At 45.5% G+C, this 22,008-nt stretch overlaps 1 protein-coding gene across 1 annotated transcript; it reads left to right on the top strand.

Moving 5' to 3' along the window:
- Nucleotides 1–12,941: 12,941 nt before the first annotated feature.
- Nucleotides 12,942–17,102, top strand: lrrc24 (leucine rich repeat containing 24; the record flags this gene model as incomplete). The annotated part of the gene is made up of 4 exons (XM_080546955.1): nt 12,942–13,115; nt 14,536–14,814; nt 15,387–15,555; nt 15,841–17,102. The coding sequence occupies 4 exons, from the start codon at nt 12,942–12,944 to the stop codon at nt 17,100–17,102; spliced, it is 1,884 nt and encodes a 627-aa protein (XP_080403081.1).
- Between the last annotated feature and the right edge of the window lie 4,906 nt (nt 17,103–22,008).

The raw sequence follows: 22,008 nt of genomic DNA, 5'->3' as shown, positions 1-22,008 counted from the left end.
TCCCTATGTCCCTGTATCCTTGTGTCCCTGTGTCTCTGTGTCTCTGTATCCCTATGTCCCTGTGTCTCTGTGTCCCAATGTCCCTGTATCCCTGTGTCTCTGTGTCCATTTGTCCCTGTATCCCTGTGTCCCTGTGTCTCTGTGTCCCTGTCTCCTTGTGTCCCTGTGTCTCTGTGTCCCTGTATCCCTGTGTCCCTATGTCCCTGTGTCTCTGTGTCCCTGTCTCCTTGTGTCCCTGTGTCTCTGTGTCCCTATGTCCTTGTATCCCTGTGTCTCTGTGTCTCTGTATCCCTATGTCCCTGTGTCTCTGTGTCTCTGTGTCCCTATGTCCCTGTGTCTCTGTGTCCCTGTCTCCTTGTGTCTCTGTTTCTCTGTGTCCCTGTGTCTCTGTGTCCCTGTATCCCTATGTCCCTGTGTCTCTGTGTCCCTGTCTCCTTGTGTCTCTGTGTCCCTGTGTCTCTGTGTCCCTGTATCCCTGTGTCCCTATGTCCCTATGTCCCTGTATCCCTGTGTCTCTGTGTCCCTATGTCCCTGTGTCTCTGTGTCCCTATGTCCCTGTGTCCCTGTGTCTCTGTGTCCCTGTGTCCCTGTGTCCCTGTGTCCCTGTGTCTCTGTCTCCCTGTGTCCCTGTGTCTCTGTGTCCCTGTATCCCTGTGTCCCTGTATCCCTGTGTCTCTGTGTCTCTGTGTCCCTGTATCCCTGTGTCCCTATGTCTCTGTGTCCCTGTGTCTCTGTGTCCCTGTCTCCTTGTGTCTCTGTGTCCCTATGTCCCTATGTCCCTGTGTCCCTGTGTCCCTGTATCCCTGTGTCCCTGTGTCTCTGTATCCCTGTATCTCTGTGTCCCTGTGTCTCTGTGTCCCTGTATCCCTGTGTCCCTGTGTCCCTGTATCCCTGTGTCCCTGTGTCTCTGTGTCCCTATGTCTCTGTGTCCCTGTGTCCCTGTGTCCCTGTGTCCCTGTGTCTCTGTGTCCCTGTGTCTCTGTGTCCCTATGTCCCTGTGTCTCTGTGTCCCTATGTCTCCGTGTCCCTATGTCCCTGTGTCTCTGTGTCTCTGTGTCTCTGTGTCTCTGTGTCCCTGTGTCTCTGTGTCTCTGTGTCTCTGTGTCCCTGTGTCTCTGTGTCCCTGTGTCCCTATGTCTCTGTGTCCCTGTGTCTCTGTGTCCCTGTGTCCCTATGTCCCTGTATCGCTGTGTCCCTGTGTCTCTGTATCCCTGTATCCCTGTATCCCTGTATCCCTGTGTCTCTGTGTCCCTGTATCTCTGTGTCCCTATGTCTCTGTGTCCCTGTGTCCCTGTATCCCTGTGTCCCTGTGTCCCTGTATCCCTGTGTCCCTGTGTCCCTGTATCTCTGTGTCCCTATGTCCCTGTATCCCTGTGTCCCTGTGTCTCTGTGTCCCTGTGTCTCCCTGTCTCCCTGTGTCTCTGTGTCCCTGTCTCCTTGTGTCTCTGTGTCCCTGTATCCCTGTGTCTCTGTGTCCCTGTGTCTCTGTGTCCCTATGTCCCTGTGTCCCTGTGTCCCTGTATCCCTGTGTCCCTGTGTCCCTGTGTCCCTATGTCCCTGTATCCCTGTATCCCTGTGTCCCTGTGTCCCTGTGTCTCTGTATCCCTATGCCCCTGTGTCTCTTTGTCCCTATGTCCCTGTGTCCGTGTCTCTGTGTCCCTCTGTGTCTCTGTGTCCCTCTGTCTGGCCTGAGAATAATTTGCAAGTTAACTGTAAAATCTATAGGAATGAGACGTCTGGACACCCACCTCTCGGGCTGCCCTGCTTCCCGTGCTCCTGATTGTGGTTTGTTGATCTACTTAGTGTGTACCTCCCTTGACCAGGCTGATGGATACCACTAAGTCATTCAGTGTTGGATATGATAATTGTTGGAGGAGGAAATTAATTAACTTTGCCCATGCTTATGTCCTGATTTTGCCCTCAACCCAAATCTCTCTCTCTCTCTCACACACACACACACACACACACACACACACACACACACACACACACACGCATTTAAGTATACTAAATGTGGGTCAGCTCATCCTTTTGATAAGTAATGCGGGGGATATGATGTTGGGGATATCGACAGGATCAAAGGGAATATGAATTGGACTCAGATCCACTTAGACTGACTTAGAAAAATAACCCAAAGTATTCAGTACACCAACAGGAGTGTGCTTGGGCTTCTTATCACCATGACAACCTGCCACCAGATGCTTTCTTGTCGTCTTTGTTGTATTACCTTGTCCTAATCTTATCTGTGTGTGTTATGGAGACGGAGAAGAAACCATTCAATCTTGGCAAGGAAGTCGCTGTTCGTTTGATTTATCGCACTGCTTATCCAGCAGATTGATTATAGTATTAGCCTGGCTGCCAAATGTGTCGCACCCACAGGAATAGAATCATACTACTATCTCTATGGTGGTTGCACCTCTATGTGGTCCTGTGTGCTGGGCCTGGATGTATAGCTGCCCACTGTATGCTTTTCATATAGGTATAATTGGTGTCATTGATGATGAACCCACTCTCTTTGACTCTGTATGTGTGTAACCCACTCTTTTCTTTTCTTTACAATGATAATTTCATCATTTTGAAATGTTCACCAATCAAATCATAGCACCCATTCACCAAAGAGAAGGCTTTCTCTGGAGTCCACACAAAGAGTGCACACATAAGTGCTCACATCACACATTGTTATTATCACCTGGAAATATTGTAGTCATGACAACATGTTGGAAATGCCCTTAGAATGTAATAGGAAATAGAATTTAATATAACCTTAGTTCGGTTCCCTCTGACAACTCAGATGGGCCAAAGCCATTTCCTGCATGGCCATAGTAATTGAATGCAGGTTTTGCTGAATATTGAACGGTTGTGAATATGTTCAGGGGGGATCTTGAATTAATCACTGGCCTGAGCCTGATAGGTTGTGGGATGAGTTCAGTAAAAAAAACAAAAATATATTCATTTTCTATTTATATATTCATTGTTGCCACAACAGCAAATGGTGATGAATGTGACATTGTCATTGGCTGCGACAGAGCACAAGTGAATCTGGCCATCTATCATTTCAATAACAATGCAGCTATTCTTCAGCACCCAGGACCTTTAGAACAAATGTTGCTCTCCGCGGTGCTGAAACTGGCCGTCAGATGAATAACTGCATTGCTGTTTGGACCTGCATGCATTTGTGCTTTTGAGTCCTTTTTGTGGAAGTATCTGGTCTATTTGAGTTGACACTTGGTTTAGTGTGTGTGTGTGTGTGTGTGTGTGTGTGTGTGTGTGTGTGTGTGTGTGTGTGTGTGTGTGTGTGTGTGTGTGTGTGCGTGCGTGCGTGCGTGTGTGTGTGTGTGTGTGTGTGTGTGTGTGTGTGTGTGTGTGTGTGTGTCGGAGAGAGGGAGAGAGAGAGAGAGAGAGAGAGAGAGAGAGAGAGAGAGAGAGAGAGAGAGAGAGAGTTAGAGAGTTAGAGAGATAATCAGATAAAGCAAGGATAAAAGGAGGAGGAGTGAACTGTGATTGGAAGACAACATCAGACATCAGACGGTGGAAAACAGAGGAACAACAGCCAGAGGCCAGGCTGGTCATAGATAGTCTCATTCTGAAGTCATTCACATTGACATGAAGTGTTGTTGTGTTCAAGCCTGGTATTTAAAACGGACGCCAGCGCTGCGGAACACGGGATGGAGACGTCAGCAAATTATTGAGTCGACCAGAGGAAGGATGCTCTCTGCTCGGACCTGCATTTGAATAGTTAAGTTGGAACTCGTCAGTTATCCATGTAGTGATCGTTTTTACCACTCTGTTATTAAACCGCCCGGCGCAGTGAGGACATCGCCAAGACCAAGAGCCGACGCATGCAGACGCGTATCCCAGCATTCGAGTTTGATTTATGAAAGGTTGGTTACAAATCATTTGTCACGTGCATTCTTTACAGTTTATAGGCTATTTCAAGAGCTTTTAAATTACTTGAAATGACATATATCGCATATACACAAACTGTCTTATTAATAGCATTCAGTCATTCTTTAACTTGATGGAGCAAATCAATTGATTATTTAGAAGCTATTTATTTTGACAACAATAATTATGTCTCATTATGCCGTTATAAATTGAATGAATCACTGGAAATAGTTAGTCATGGTTAATTTTCACACTGCCAGACGTGCATGTGGCGTTTGGGAATTGGTGATCTTCGAATTATAAGGTTCTATCTTTTTTACATAATCTGATGCATTAGGTGTTTATTAATGCCTGTGTGGTGTTATTTTTAAAATGTTGACATTTTTTAGTTAGTAATTCATAAAATACAAAGGTTCCATCTCACAAAACATAATGGAATGTAAAAACTTTGACGCTCAATATCTCTGAACTGCCCTAAACGGAGATACCTTATCATTCTAAGCTCACGAATTGTCAACCTTATTACTTTTTCTGTTATGAGAGCGCCAAGAGTTCATAGCCGTCAGCTGCTACTCGATTGCGCGCGCGTGCTCAGTCAATTGGTATTCTGCACGAGAGGCAGTAGACTCGACTCGAACAGTAAGTTGGATGTGGGATTCGTTTGTTATACTCAACGGCATCTTTGGGGTTGACAGATATACCAAGACAAGTGCAAACACTTGTGCGTATCACAGCACACAGTAATCAGCCTCTAGTGCTCAAACATAACAAACGGTGTGAGTAAGGGGAGAAACTCTGCGATCGGACACCAATCTGGGAGAGTATATTTTTTCTATGTGCACGATGCCCAAAGGGTAGTCCCGAAAATGAACAAAACGTAAAACTGCCCTAAAAATACAGCAAGGTTAAAACACAATGGCACAAGGGTAGGAAAAAAAGCAATGGCTTTGACAAGATAGGCTGGACCTCCTGTAGAAAGCACTTATGAAATACATCATCTGGTGATGCACCTGGACACATCATCAGTAATGGAACCTGGGTTCATTGGGAGTTTCCGGTCTTTCGGCTATTGGACTCTCTCCCCCAGGCGACCCGACCGAGGATGATCCAGCCCCGGCGTGTCCAGGTAGCACTACCTCACCCACGGCTCTCCTCTGCTGATCCACAGCCACCGAGAAGCAACTTCTGCTGCCTTGGTGGCCAACTTGATGGCCCTTCACCTATACTGGCCCCTGTGATGCCCAGCATATTGTAGGCCCTGCAAAGGGAACGGCCCACAAATCCTCTGCATCCCACCTTGATGGGCTCGCACCTTGCTCGCCACCCGTTCTTTCGGCATTCCTCCAGTAGCTCAGCGTACTTTGCCCTCTTCCTCTCATTGGCCTCCTCAATGCCTTCCTCCCAGGGAACGGTGAGTTCTAAGAGAGTGACCTGCTTGGAGGCTTTTGAGATCAGCACCATGTCCCAGTTTCTGGGAACTTCAGTTGTTTCCCTACTAGGTCGACTTTCAGCTCCCAGTCTTGGCCAGCGGAGGTGGTCCTGCATGGCAGCTGATGTCAGCTTCTCCCCAGCCCTGACGAAAAGTGGTGGTCTTCTTCACTGGGTGGAGGCGGTTGCAGTGGCTGATCCCACTGCAGATGGTGTCCACTTTGGCTTTCAGGACTTGGTCATGTGGCCAGCGGTAGCGCCCCTCGCCCAGGGCTTTTGAACAGCAGCTGTGTTCCAGGGTCCCTCTCTTCAGGCACAGAGGGCAAACTGGTGACTCCACCAGCCCACAGCAGAACATAGGTTGGATGGGCTTGGTAGAACGTTGTAGTTAGTATTACATCATTTACATTAAATTAACATGAGAATATTCAGCCATACCAATGGAATAGGTACATACCATTCTATTCTATGAGCCCCCAGGTTCTGCTCTCTGTACTGTATATCACTCTTCAAACCTTTAATTATTTTAATACACAAGTACAGTACCAAAACATTTAAGAATGAATGAATGAATCTTTATTTCGAACATGATTTAAAAAAACAAAAACTAATAACTAATAACGAAAAGAACAGGTATCACTGTTCGAAAGGGAGTAGGATTGATTGATTGATTGATTATACTTTATTGTCAATACTTCATTCAGCCACATCCTTCAGCCTCCCCTGAAATATACCCCCCCCCCCCCCCCCCCCCAAAGCAGAGGGATTGATCAGAGCAATTCTATTCACCGTATGTTCATCAGACAAAGTCTGAAGTCGCCTACACACCTTGTGCTCATCTCCATCATGCAACAAACAGCCAATAAGACATCTACTGAAATCAAGTGATATTGTGTCTTGGGTGAGGGGTAAATCACATTTACATGACAAAACTCATTATCTGGGGTATGTTTCATATGATCAGATTTAGACTACCAGAGGGTTTCCACTGTAATCATGTGCAACATGCTCCAAGAAAGCACTCCGTCAAATCAGAAACCATAAGGAACCATAAAATAATTGCAACAGATCCAGCAGGGATAGGAAGGAGATAGCGGGGGCGGGGGGGGGGGGGGGTACATCTGACTCATTCTCTGCTCCTGATCGTTTAGAACCACCTGGTCACTCATCCAAACATGTTCACTGATGCTTCTGGCATTGGTCCATTCCATTCCAGAATATCACGGTGTGTTTTAATTCAAACCTTTCCCACAAGGTGGACAAATGACCAGGTTATAAAAAGAGTCCATTTTAAACCTCAGTGTTCATGTGTTTCCCACAGCAGACCTGGCTGGTGAGGAAGGATTGGTGCTTCTGTTTGTTGAGAGACCACACGGTCACTCAGCCAAACCTACGGTATGTTCCTTTCTGTTGGGAAACCACATGGGAAATTCATTCCACTCCAATCATGTGCAACATGCTCCAAGAAAGCACTCCATCCAATCGGAAACAATGGATAATGTCAATATTGAACAAGTATATGAGATCAAATTTCGAGGACTAATATTAGACAGTAAATTATGTTGGAAATCTCATATAAGATACGTTAGTATATATATATCCAAAGTATCAAGGAGTATTGTGCAGGGCAAAACATATTCTGGAACAGAGGATGTTGTATACTCTATATTGTTGTCTTTTCTTACCATATTTGAGTTACTGTGTGGAGATATGAGGGAATGCATACAAAAGCACTATAACACCATTGATTACACTACAGAAAAAAGCTAGGAGAATTGTAAGTAAGGTCGGATTTCGTGATCATATAAATAACTTGTTCCTAATGTCAAATGCCATAAAGCTTATGGACTTATTCAAATTTAAACAGGCACAGTTAATGTATAAAGCAAAGACTCATGAACTCCCAGGTAACATTAAACAATTATTTATAGAGAGGGATAAGGGATATCATTTGAAATGTAACTGCAACTTTAATAAGGGTTATGCTCGCACCAATCTCAGGAGCAGGTGCATATCATTATATGGAATTACCGTGTGGAATGGGCTAGATGAAAAAATGAAGGAAAGCAGAAATATTGCTCTATTTAAAAAGAATGTATAAAGGAATGATATGATAAGGGAAGGTGACTATTGTTAATCTTCTGGATTCTAAGCTGTGGTTTTATTTGTCTTTTTCTTTTGTATTACATTGCGAATACTGATGTTTGTTATTTATTGATTTTGTGTTGTTTCAGTATTAAGAATGGAAAATTATGTTTATTTATTTATTTTGTGTTGTTTCAATATTAAGAATGGGAAATTATTAGTACTGTGGATACTGTAATTTATGTATTAATTAATGGATTATATAATATAAAGTATTATTGTTCTCACTTGGAAGTGACGGATAGGGGTAGGACATGATAAGCTTAGGCTTCATCCTGTCTCCCTGCAATATATATTTATACCAAATGATGCCATGTCCAGGTGGAAACTGCTGCCAATGTCACTCAATGTTTGTTGCTGTCCTGTTGTTTACTTTGTCTACTGTATGTTGTATGTATCGTCTCTGTTGCACTTGAAGCATGAAAGTACCATGCCGAAGACAAATTTCCCCTCTGGGAATACTGAATTTGTAATGAAGTCAGAAGACAGGCTCATTGTAATGCATGTAATGGAATGAGGAATGACAACACCATATGATGATCCCTCTCTGGACCTCAGGGACACAGAAGCTGATACTGTATGATGTGTGTGTGTGTGTGTGTGTGTGTGTGTGGGGGGGGGGGGGGGGGGGTGTTTGCTTTTATACAGTACATGTATAATATTGATGTCAACAGTATTTAAGCATATGTATGTATGCGCGTGTGTGTGTGTGTGTGTGTGTGTGTGTGTGTGTGTGTGTGTGTGTGTGTGTGTGTGTGTGTGTGTGTGTGTAGACCGGAATAAACTGAAATCTGTTTCCGTCAATTATATTTGGCAGAGACTTTCAGCTATATTTTATTGATAGAAATATATATGTTTGGATAGACTCCAATATAGTGTAATTATCACTATTTCACAAATAATTGTTGAGACTGTGCAAGAAAGGTCAAATAGAATGAATCATATGAGGCTTTAATAATAATGTATCCGTATACATCTATTACAAGGCAAATACTTAATAAAATAGAGAAATGTTCTATTCTAGTACAGAGAGAGAATAGAGAGAGAGAGAGAGAGAGAGAGAGAGAGAGAGAGAGAGAGAGAGAGAGATGACAACAACAACAAGACAAGGAACAAGAGCCAGACCTAGTCCCTGACCTCTCCTTTTATATCATCCTAAAAACCACAGTATTGAAACTAGGAGAAATAAGGAGACAACCAATGGGGGAGCCTGATGGTACTTGGACATTTTCCCTCCTCATGTGTCTTTGGTACATTTTCCATGCAGGTATCATAAGGGGGAGATTGACAGAATCGGAAGTCAGGCTGATTGTTCGATACCATCCCTCCAGGCATTACAATTGTCCTGTAAAGCATGTCTATGGAGGTCCAGAGACCCGTTGCTTCAGTCCAGACAGTCTCCACTTGGAGAAGTGATACGGTGCTCTGTCTGGTCTGATTCATCCTGGGGCTTTGTGTGCCACGCTCACACAGTCTCAGTTTAAAATGCTTCTGCATGTGTTCATGGCAAAAATCAATCTGAATGAGGCTCAGCTGGGCCCGGCGGTGGTGGAAAAACAGGAAAATCAATTCAGGTTTATTAACCGAGCGGGGCATCCTTCCCCAAACCACAGACACTGCATGCGTCATTTGCGTGCGTATATATATATATATATATATATATACGTATATGTGTGTGTGTGTGTGTGTGTGTGTGTGTGTGTTTGTGTGTGTGCGTGTGTGTGCATGCATGCACGTACCTGTGCCTGCGAGCACGTGAGTGTGTGTTTGTGTGCTTCCAAGACCATTCTTCAATGTCAAAGTGCTGTGGTTGGTTGACTCACTGTCAACGGCCTCATTCTATTTGTGGACAAAAGGACACCACGAGACAGACGATTTAGCACCTGTCAGTCAGAGGGGAAGGACAAGTAATGAGAGAAGAGCTAAAGGAGGTCATAGAAGGGAGAAGGAGAGAAACAAGAGGATGGGGAGGGAGAGAAAGAGAGAGAGAGAGAATTGATGGAGGGAGGAAGAGAGAGCGAGAGATATAAGATGCACAATCTCCCTCCGGGTCATTACAGATCTCATGTTCCTGTAAGCAATTTTGGAGGGGAAATGACAGGCTCTATTTCTGGGGCCTGTTATCCTGACAGAGGCTGCAGGCTTGGCCTTCAGGAGACAGACCTCACCCTCATAACCGTTTCCATGACAACAGATAAGGCCCAGTTCTGAAATGACCAGCGGGCACAGATTTGAACTTCTCCCTCCCTCCCTCCCTCCCTCTGCCCCTCAAGCTCTTTGTCCCCTCCCCTCCCACACAAACGAACACACACACACACACACACACACACACACACATACACGCGCACACACACACACACGCACACGCACACGCACACACGCACGCACACACACACACACACACACACACACACACACACACACACACACACACACACACACACACACACACACACACACACACACACACAGTTTTTGCACCCCTGGCCTGAATTACACTGGCCTATTACTTTGTTGAATATTTGTGAGAGAGGAAGCCGTTTTGACAAACGGCCAACGATAAATCTTCTATTTTCATTTCAGGACCTCCTCGTTCCAGGACAATCACTGCCCTATTGTGAAAGTGTGAAAGTAATCACTATTCAAATGCTCACTGCACACTTTTCCCTGGAGTAATTCAAATTGGCAATGATACTGAATGCAGTACAGCGCTCTCACTAACTCACATTTAGTCTGATGGTTAGATTTTAGTCCCTGGCATGAATCTAATTTAACCTATTTGTATACATTCCAGGCGCATAGCGATGTGTTTGTGACCTCTTTCTGAATACTGATCCGAATACCCTCTACATGAACGCATGCTCCCGGGTGAAGCTTAACTTAACGAGCATCTGATGATTATGGGGATTATGTTTGTTTTTCAGAGGATTACAGTGACTGAAATGAACAAGTTGGCTTCCCACCAGTGCAATCCTATGGCATCAAAAGACAAAAGAACCAAAAAATAAAAGTAGCTAATCAAGACACAGTGAAATGATGGAATACCTGCTATAGTTACAGTACTATCTGCAGATGATGATGATGAGATCAATATCTTTTAATTAAAGTCTTGCAGGCTGTATGTGACATGTTGTCTGATGGCCTGATGTGTTAACCACTTTTCTAGATAAAAACCATGTCCTAGAGGTTTACGCTGATGACCAGTCTAAACACAGCTATTAGAGTTTTTCTAGCCCTCATTTTACTTTCTATTTGTTTGTTTTAATAATAGATAGCAAAACATGTGCTTTACTTACTTTTAACATTTTAATATTTCTCTTTTTTTAATGTTCTCTTCTTTCAGAAAATCAATTTCTACCTTAAGTCAACCCACTGCGAAATAACAAAACATGTGCTTTACTTACTTTTAACATTTTAATATTTCTCTTTTTTTAATGTTCTCTTCTTTCAGAAAATCCATTTCTACCTTAAGTCAACCCACTGCGAAATAACAAATGATTGCTGTTGGGGCCAGACCTCATTCAAAATTTAATTTTTACTCAACAAAAGAAAGGCAGAATGGCATTCCATGAGCGAAAAAGCTGCAGAGCATTGACAGAAAATGGGATTCTTGAGCCAATGTTTATCTCCTTTCTCCTTTCTCATGCATGAAGCGGATAGAATTGCTTACAGTATGTAGGTCACATTACATGAATCTAGCTCACAATCCTCATAAATGGACTTGGAATTAAGCGACACGCATGAAATATTCAGGTTCTGATGATTCAGTTTCTGTGAAAATAGAAGAGAATAGAATGGTTCAAACACGGTATGGGTGTCTGAACAAGGTGTGTGACACTCAAATGAAACATGTCCCTATTCTAAATACTGTGTTTGCGGAACATTCTGGAAACTATCAGACTATCAGACTAGGGTTCTGTCTGGTATTATCACAGTAACTACAACTTCCACTGTCGTAACCAGTGTGAAAGAGAATATTGGGATTTTAACATTGGCTGATCTGCGTTGATCCTAAACAACCTGTCCAGTGGTGAACCTGTTCTTTGAAGCACTGTAGAACAGCACTATAGCAGCACTATAACAGCACTCTATCAAAGCTGTGTACTGGAAAACCTTGTTAGTGCCTAGGTGAAGTTATGGGCGGTGGTGCTCTTTTTTTTTTTTGCGGCCTTTGACAAGCCATAACTTCTCACTTAAAACATAGCTTTTGGTCATTCATTTGTATATCGTCACCTTGTTAAAATAATGGCTTACGTCACTTTTGAGGAATGTATTTGCCTAAATGTCATAGAGTTTATTCTGTTTTTCGCAAAACTTGAAGATATGACATAAGCCATTATTTTAAGAAGGTGACGATATGTAGGTGCTGACCATTCTAGTCTCGCTGTGTAGGGATAGATACATAGATACATGGATTCATGGTGAATTTGATATCAAAGACAAACATGGCTGTTGGGCAAACAGAGCAGCAGTTGTTTTGATCAGATGATTACACCTCGGGGGGGCTACTGGGTGGAACAGTCAAAACAGAGATTCTTGTTTTCTTCAGTGTGTGTATGTGTGTGTGTGTGTGTGTGTGTGTGTGTGTGTGTGTGTGTGTGTATGCGTGTGCATGTGCATGTGCATGTGTGTGCATGAATTCAGAGCTCACTTAAAAAAGACACGTTGTTGTTATTGAAAGCCAAGGAGAGGAGACCATAGAAGTAGGCTGCTCATTCGATCTCCAAATGGAGAAAGCCTTTTCGACAGAAGTGGCCAAATACCAGCCTCTAGTGACACCTATTAGTGGCCTTGGCTTCAAGTTTCAGCTAGTAATACTGATATTTGGCAGCCTTAGACATGTGCGTGACCTGACAGGATGTGGGCAAAAAACAGCTTGCAATATTGTCCTGTGTCAGACGAAGACAGTGCTACGGATATCCATGATTATATCATTATATCATATCAATATTCTTATATTTTGTAATGCTTTACTGTGAACCCAAACAAAGTATTCAAATGTGTGTGTGTGTGTGTGTGTGTGTGTGTGTGTGTGTGTGTGCGCGTGTGTGTGCGTGTGTGTGTGTGTCAAAGAGAGAGACAGAGAGGGGGGTGGGTGGTGGCAACAGGAGGCAATCCCCGTCTTTCATTACATCTTCAATGAACTGAAAGCCACAACAGAAACAGCACGCTTGAGTTCACTAACAAGACTCAAAAGGAAATCATTGTTCTCGACAACCAGATGCCCTCTGTCAGCACTGTTCATGCATTCTCCTCACAGTCCTCCATTGGCGTGCTGTGTACCTACGTTAAGTGGTATGCTAACTACCCCTGTGCACAGGGGTGCTAGTAATGCATTCTATGTTTGATCTCTTTTTTTTCTCTTCCCCCCTCCCTCCCTCCCCCCTCCCTCCCTCCCTCCCTCCCTCCCTCCCTCTCTGCTCCTCCTCTTCTCTCCTCTTAGTTTCTCTGAGTGTCTCTCTGGGGCTGCTGGTGTGGGTGTGATGGGTCTCCCTCAGTTCTCCAGGCTGGCTCTGGCCCTGTCGACATTCCTCCTCCCTCTCCTTCCCCTCTCCTCGCTGGGCTGTCCCTCTGGGTGTCGGTGCTATAGCCTGACAGTGGAGTGTGGCTCTCTAGGAGTCCGAGAGATCCCACAGGGAGTCCCCTCCACCACTCAGGTGAGTAGACACTGTCAGACTGAGAGCTTGAGCGGCGGTGCCTTCACTGACATTTTTACATTGACATTTTTGGCATTTAGCAGACGCCTTATTCCAAAGCGACTTACAATCATTACATTTGAATACTAAGCAAGTGAATCATCAATCCATCCGTTGTAGCAGGAAGAGTAATCCAGCTCAGGCCCGGGGCCATTTTTTTTACACTGGAGAAACAGAGAAACAGTACAAGGGGGGCAATAGAAGTTCTTAGGGACACAGTAGAGGAGAAAGCGGGTGTCTTTAGGAGACGTAGTGGTGAGGGTCAGAAGATGTCTCAGGAGGACTAACACCATGCACTCTATACACGTCCATTTTCTGTGTCCCAATTCTCCACCCTTTTAGTCTTTCTGAAGTTGTGCACTTGTATCCAGTCCCCTTTTTGTTTTCAAGGTTCTTTTTCTCTGAGTGGGGCAGTCCCACTCATATATTTCATTTTATTGGATAGAGGTAGTGACGGTAGACAGGAAAGTAAAGAGGAGAGGGCATGTCAGCAGGGCATGGGCCCGATTCGAACCCATGCCGACATGGGCATATGTGTGCACTGTTAGACCTCAGTGTTAGACCACTGAACTACCCCAGGCCACATCCACCCTTTTTTCTTTCAGAAGTTGCACTTGTGTCCATTCCCCCTTTGACAATCCCACGTGCACACTCCAGGAGGGAAGTGTGGAGCCGTGTGACGCAGCGATCGTCTCTTTGATCATTTGACACCGTCTCATCAAGCTAATCCATTCTCGTTAGCCACAACAATCCCCATGAATCAGATCGATGGTATCCTTTAGATGTAAGCCACAGGGCAGAAGTGCTCTGATAGTGGGTGTAATGATTTATTCCTCGCTGGGTGTTGGCTCGTATCTTCGGGCCCGATCCCTTGTTGCGATAGCCTGAACCATTATGCTGGGACCATCCCAGGGTCACAGCCCCAAGATCACTGCAGCTTGCTGGTTATTCATGAAGGCCGTCCTGGGTACGTCGTTCTATTAACCTCCCGAACACGGGCCCATACAAATCACACTCCACTTTCCCCCCGGTTGTTTGCAACTTTGATAACATCAGCAAAGAACGCACGCTAACAATGAAGCTGTCATGCATTATTTATCGTACACAACAATCACCACCGGAGACAGGTTTTTCATTTCCCGGACAGTGTTCCCCTTCAAAAGCGGTGTGATTGATGCGTCGGATCCCAGCGCGTCGTCGTGACAACGTCCTGACATCCCTCTGTTGGAGACTCAAATATCCGTATTTATGTGTTGTGTTTTTGGGCATTCCATTTTTTTCTTTCATAAGCGGGGGTTTCTAAATCATCTTGACAGTACAGACACTCATTGAATACGTTGTTGTTCCTCTCCTCCTCTCCTCCTCTCCTCCTCTCCTCCAGACCATCTTCCTCCAGGACAATGCCATCGTTCAGATCCGTGTGCACGATCTGTCCAGACTGGGGCTCCTCCACTACCTGTACCTGCAGAACAACAGCATCTCAGCCCTGGAGCCCGGGGCCTTCCTGAGCCAGGGTCAGCTGCTGGAGCTGGCCCTCAACGGGAACCTCATCCATCTGGTCACCGCCGACACCTTCAGGGGGCTGGAGCACCTGCGCATCCTCTACCTGGCTGGGAACCAGATCACACGCCTGCAGGACTACACCTTCAGAGGCCTGCAGGTCAGACAGGGCTGGGAGAGGAGGGTGGTGGTGGTGGTGATGAAGATGAGGATGACGAGGGTTGTGGTGATGGTGATGAAGGTGGTGACAACAAAGACAACGATAATGAAGTTACAGAAATGGTTTTCATAGTGATCATGATGATTCATCCGTTTTTCTAATATAATAATCTATAATATAGTATGCCATTTAGCTGACGCTTTTATCCAAAGCGACTTACTTATCGCAGTGAGTCCATACATTTTTCATTATACATATGGTCCCAGCGGGATCGTCTGTAGGTGAATGAGAAGGAGAGGATAGAGAATAAAAGGGGGATGACAGACAGAGAGATGCTGTGACTCCCCACCGATTGATTTGTTTTATTTATTGTTTTTAAACCTGAACATTTAAAATTGTTACTGTATCTGTATTTTAATTTGACTGAATTTGATATGATGACCCATTTTTATTTTTCACTTATTAATTGTTATGTTATCTGATGTGTTCATGCAAAGCACTGTGTGTATATATTAAGTTGTATGAATATGTACCATAGAAATACATTTGCCTCTCCGTCCCTCCACCCACAGCGTCTGCAGGAGCTCCACCTGCAGGAGAACAGCATCGACCTGCTGGGGGAACAGGCTCTGCTGGGCCTGTCCTCCCTGGCCCTCCTGGACCTCAGCAGGAACAACCTGAAGACCCTCAGCCCCGCCTCGCTGAGACCCCTCGTCAGCCTGCAGGTGCTGCGGGTCACAGGTGAGAGGAACAGGAGGGAGGACGACCAGAACAGTCTTGTTATTGAATACTGTGATTTAGTGTGGATCCGGTTACACCTACAGTGTTGTAGAGTAGGACGTACTGAAGGTGAAATAACAATAGCTATTGTCTTGTTAGCCTCTTATACCTCTTTATTCATCTATTTATCTATTCCCCCACCCCTCTCTTTTTATTTTTCCCTTTGATACCTTCACCAACCTTGCCCCACTGTCCTTTCGTTCCCCCATCCCCCCTCCTCCTCCCCCTCTCCTCTCCTCCACCCAGAGAACCCGTGGCGGTGTGACTGTGCGCTCCACTGGCTGCGGACCTGGATCAACGAGGAGGGCCAGCGTCTGCTGAGCTCCGCCGAGCGCCGCCTGCTGTGCGCCGAGCCCCCCCGCCTCTCCCACCTCAGCCTGGTGGAGGTGGCGGCCAACAGCCTGGTGTGTATCCCCCCCGTGGTGCAGCTGGAGCCCGGCCACCTGACCGTGCGGCTGGGCGAGAGCCTGCGGGTGTCCTGCCAGGCCTCCGGCTACCCCCAGCCACAGGTGACCTGGAAGAAGGCCTCCCACGGCAAGGCCCAGATGTCCCCCCGTGGCCTGCTGCAGGAGCTGGGGCCCGACGGGGAGGCGTACAAGGCCTGGGGTGGAGGTGGAGGTGGAGGTGGAGGTGGAGGCGGAGGCGGGGGGCTCGTGACAGCCCGGCCGGGGGGGAAGGCGGGGCAGGGCCCTGTGCGGGGTGCCGAGGAAGGGGGAGAGAGGGAGAGCTTCGATCCGGACACGGGGAGCGGGATGCTGTTCCTCAGCAACGTGACAGTGGCGCACGCGGGACGCTACGAGTGCGAGGCTTGGAACCCGGGAGGCGTGGCCAGGGTGACCTTTCACCTCGCCGTCAACATGTCCTCTTCCTCTTCGCTCTGGCCTCATCTGCTGCACTCTTCCTCCTCTTCCTCCTCTTCATCCTCCTCTTCATCCTCCTCTTCCTCGTACTACCACCCCGAGGCGGTGGACGTGAGCCAGGAGCCCCTGTATGAGTCGGAGAGTATGGACTTCAACGCCCTGGGCCCGGCCACCCAGACGGCCATCGCGGTGGGCATCTCCCTGCTGGCGCTCACCGCCCTCCTCCTCCTCATCATGATCTACAGCCGCCACCAGCAGCGGGTGAAAGAGGAAGGGGGCGGAGCCTACGGCAGCAGCAAGGAGGAGAGCATCCTGTACGTCAACGACTACTCCGACGGCCCCACCACCTTCGCCCAGCTGGAGGAGTACCGGGACGAGTGGGGCCACGAGATGTACGTCCTCAACCGCGCCAAGCCCGTCCTGGCGTCCACGTGCGCCGCGGTGAGCGCCTACTGCCAGCAGGGGGCGCTGAAAGAGGCTCTCCTGGACATGGGGGAGCAGGTGCAGACGCTGAGCAGGTCAGCAGGGATGGGGCCCCGGAGGACCCCAGCAGAGGGGGGAGAGGGGCCCCCACTGGACCCAGAGGGACTGTTCATCCACCAGGGTCTGCTGTTTGACACACAGATGGCCTACGAGATCCACTGCTGACTTTGAGACGGACTGGGGAGGGGAAGGGAACCCACCACGTGGGGGGAAGTTAGGAGGTTAGGGATCATAGAGGCTTGCGGAGAGGCTCGGATGACGGATGAATGTGCCACCAACAGCATCCCAGAGACATGTATCTTTTTTGTTATGTTGAAATGTAAAATGTTCTCTAAGATTAAAACTCACATAACTAACATTAAAAAAATATAATACAAAATAAAAAAGATCTATTATTATCCCCCAGTTTATGAAATAGTGTTTGCAGAGGGGGTGTAGAGGCTAACTTTCTAACGTTCTGTAAAAAAAGAAAAGAAAAGAAGACCAGAGGACTTGGGGTTAATAGTTAAACTGGGTCCTCTTAAAACAGCACCAAAGCTGCATCCATATTGAGGACAGAAAAAAGCCCAACTGAATGACTAGGGGAAGAAACTCATTCTTTTTGGTACAAAAAGGTTTCACTTTTTGATGTGTGTTTTTTATGTTTATTGTGCAATTGTTTTCTAATTGTTATGTAAATGTGATGATTGTTTTTCTTCATGAATTTTAACAGCAAAGTACTACAGTACTATATTGTTTATCTTGTATTGTTCCTTTTTCCATGTGCATTTGACCCAATGTGTACACTGTAAATCACATGAGTGGGTGGATTGCTGAAATACAGGTTTACGGTTTAATATTCCTTAATTTCATATGTATTCCTCAGTGTTATCCTACAGCATTATCAAGAATTTGGTGTTGGGGTTCATCTTCATTTTTTTCTTCACATAACAGTGATTACAGTCTTTAAACGATCTACTCACCAAATCACTGTGGACATTTTGGGAGATTGATGGCAAATACAGTATACAAAATACACAGCAAAGTATTGGTATTGCCATGTGTGAATGTGAACCTAGAAAAGTCTATATTCACCCTCAATGTAACATTCTCTCTGAAGTCAGTAACTCAATTACTAGTAACCAATAAAATGTGTTTTAATACACCTGCCTTTTTTTTTTATTACAATGGCCTTATGTCTACAATCAGTCAGCAGCTTGTGTGTGTGTGTGTGTGTGTGTGTGTGTGTGTGTGTGTGTGTGTTTGTGCTTCCCTGCTTGTGTGTGCATCCATGAGTGTGGGTGTTTTATGTGGGTGTATTAGGTGGGTTTATGGATGATATCTGTGCCGTGGTGTGAGCAGAAAACAGAAAGAGGATGTACTGTTCTGTCCATTCAAGCAGGAAGATATGAAAGGCCTGGCTCTGTGACCCCTACAGAAATGAAGAGCGCAGCACCGGCCATTACACACGTCCTTATCGCCGACAGAGTTGAGTGAGAGCAGAATCGGAGATACTATCTGAGGCTCAGAGCCATTGAGGTGAAAACGGTTTTCCCCCATCATCCTTTCAAGTAAATAGATTTCTCCAGTGCTATGGTTGTGATACAAAAGCGACTTCCACATGATTAAACTTGAAGTCCCATCTCACTGTTGGCACGGACGGATGCTGTGAGTTTGAGAGACTCCTTTTTACACCCTTCAGTGGTTGTCATGGTTACTTGGGAGTTGATACACCAGCAGCATTGGTGAGAGGCAGCAGTTAAACAACTGTCCTTCTGGGAACAGACTGATTGTAGCGTAAACATCATACATTATACATTTACCCTTCTAAGACTTAACTGACTAGTCCAGACTTGTATGCTGTAGAACCTTATGGGACTTGTAGTAGATGCGTGTAGTTCATGGTTATACCGTGAAACCTTATGGGACTTGTAGTAGCTCAGTGTAGTGCATGGTTATACATTATATATGATACCTGTCATCAGGGAAACTGGCTGATTGTAGTACATTATATTGTGAAACATTATGAGAGTTGAAGTTTAGGGCTATAAATAATATATTGTACTGTAGATCTTATGGGACCTACAGTATAGTTTAGTTTATTTGCTTGCACACAGAACATAATATAAAAGCACAACTTTCAAAGTACAGGTCAAATACAAGATATATGCAGGTAAGGTTAGGATACTCAAAATATTTCTATAAAAGTTCCTCACCTTAATCCAAAACATGCATTTATAAACACTACACAAACACTAGTCTGATTGTTATACAAAAAATAAAAAGAATAACATATATACTATTGGACGTAAATATATGATCTACTTTGATATCATTCCTTGCTGAAAATGTCCTGACTGTCATGCCAAATTGAGCTTAGAGTTGTACTACACTGATATTGAGGTATTCAGCTATTCAATAAAAGAGAAAACCAAAATCAATGAGGATATCTCCTGGCTGTAGGGTTAGACACAACACAGCTTATGACACCAGGCAAGGGGAGTAAAAGCCTGGATCTGCTACAATAAATCCACATGCCTGTCTGTCTGTCTGTCTGTCTGTCTGTCTGTCTGTCTCTCTGTCTGTCTGCCTGCCTGCCTGCCTGCCTGTCTGTCTGTCTGCCTGCCTGCCTGCCTGCCTGTCTGCCTGTCTGCCTGTCTGTCTGTCTGTCTGCCTGTCTGCCTGTCTGTCTATCTGTCTGTCTGTCTGCCTGCCTGCCTGCCTGTCTGTCTGTCTGTCTGCCTGCCTGCCTGCCTGTCTCTCTGTCTGTCTGTCTGCCTGCCTGCCTGCCTGCCTGTCTGCTTGTCTGTCTGCCTGCCCATCTGCCTGCCTGCCTGCCTGCCTGCCTGCCTGCCTGCCTGCCTGTCTGTCTGCCTGCCTGCCTGCCTGTCTGCCTGCCTGTCTGCCTGCCTGCCTGCCTGTCTGCCTGTCTGCTTGTCTGTCTGCCTGCCTGCCTGCCTGCCTGCCTGCCTGCCTGTCTGCCTGCCTGCCTGCCTGCCTGTCTGTCTGTCTGCCTGTCTGTCTGTCTGTCTGTCTGCCTGCCTGCCTGCCTGTCTGCCTGCCTGCCTGTCTGTCTGCCTGCCTGCCTGCCTGCCTGCCTGTCTGTCTGCCTGCCTGCCTGCCTGCCTCTGCTGCTCCAGACAGCTGCTGAGCTCCACCTAGTGGCAGAAGGACAATCTTCTGCTTTCTCTCTTCACCAACTGTACCAGAGGATGACAGGGGAGCGTCTGTTTGTTCCTGAAAAAAAGAGCAGGTGTTTCAGTTGCAATGCTACACATTGGCTAAAGTAGGTGACTGTATTGACAATGTCTATGAATGGCACAAATGCTTAAATCTAAGGGGCATAATATGTTTTAGTAATGTTACTGTGTTGTTTGGATAGTGTGATGTTACATTATTTGACTGTGCTTTGCAGTAAGTCACCTCTCAGAGCTGAAGCACCACTGAGCTGTCTTCCATCTCATCATCAGGGTTCACCTTGGTATTCTGAGACTGTAATATGTGTTTACAATCAATTCACAAAACATTCTTCTGGAATTATGTATTTTCTCTCAAACTTAAGATATGCAATTAGGTTCCCTACAATTATAATCAGAGAGTGCCAGAGTTGTTTTGTCAATATTGTAAGATTCAACCATTTGTGTGCATGCTCACCCTTTTCTTCTGGGGTATGACTATGTATGACACTATAGACGGCTTCTGGCTCTGGTTCAGCTGAAGGTACAGACTATGGAGAGATATTTAAAGATGCAGTAATGATAATTACAGTTTTTCAACCAAAAAAAGCTTTTTAGAGGGTAATAATGTTATGATTAAGTAGTCAGTTAGTACACTGACATTGTATGTCAGAGCTGTTTTGTCAATATTGTAACATTTTAAAATGTTCACACATGCTCACCTTTTTCTCTATGGGTAAGACAGCACTATATGTGACTTCTGCTGAAGGTACAGACTATGGGGAGATATTTACAGGGTTATAAGGTTATAATAATAATAATAATAATAATACATTTATTTTATAAGGCGCCTTTCATGGCACTCAAGGTCGCCGAGTGATTCATAAGGTCGTTATGAGTGATTCAGCTGAAGGTACAGACTATGGGGAGATGTTTACAGGGTTATAAGGTTATGAGTGATTCTGCTGAAGGTACATACTATGGGGAGATATTTACAGGGTTGTAAGGTTATGAGTGATTCAGCTGAAGGTACAGACTATGGGGAGATGTTTACAGGGTTATAAGGTTATGAGTGAGTCACTAGTATACAGTAGGACAGTAGGGAAACATCATAATCTTACCTCTTCATGTCTGTCAGCTAGAGTGCTGTATGTGACGTCCTGCAGAGAGAAATACCAGAGATTCTAGATGTTTCAACCCTCTTTGGATATACTGTACAACCCTCAACCACTCAAACAATGCTCATCCTTTACCTGTGGGCAACATTATTATCAACATGGTCATTTAGTCTCTATCTTTGAATTATACATGGACGATAAAGCAATGTAACGCGGGTTAGTGAGGAGGGCTTTAAAGTAAGAAATACTACAAATAACAAAGGTGAGATGGCCTATATTGCGAGATGATTTAAACCTGGTCTGCAGGCTGTTGGTTTTTCCGTCTCTTGACGAACACTGTACTGTAGCTCAAATCATCTTCTGTCCGTTTGGTCTGTTATGGGAAAGATTATGATTATGAACATTATAAAGTCAGTCTTAGTGTTTGGCTGTTTACATGCAAAAATAAACCAGTAAAAAGTCAAACATACTGACCGTGTAGCTGGGCCCAACACCTTGTACTTCCCCTTCAGCTGTAGTTCTCTCTACAACAGGATGTGTGGTTTAGCATAATATGATGACATGCTCTGATCTGATCTATGATCTGCCTTTTCAAAGCCACAAACTTGAGTGCAATTGAGTTTCTTATGATTGAGGTAAAGTTGATAACTCACTGCGTGCAGCCCTTAGCCTCCAGGTTACCGTGCCGACCACCACCAGTAGCAGCAGCAGCAGTCCAGACACCACCAGCAGCCAATGGGAGGTCATATTGCTATGGCAACACAGGAGAATAGGATTTGTTGAGGTTGTTGAGGTGCT

The sequence above is a fragment of the Nansenia antarctica genome (assembly GCF_963989245.1).
Source record: "Nansenia antarctica genome assembly, chromosome: 16".
In the NCBI taxonomy this organism is placed as follows: domain Eukaryota; kingdom Metazoa; phylum Chordata; class Actinopteri; order Argentiniformes; family Microstomatidae; genus Nansenia; species Nansenia antarctica.
The sequence above is the reverse complement of the archived record's forward strand: the minus strand, read 5'-3'. Positions and strand labels throughout refer to the sequence as shown.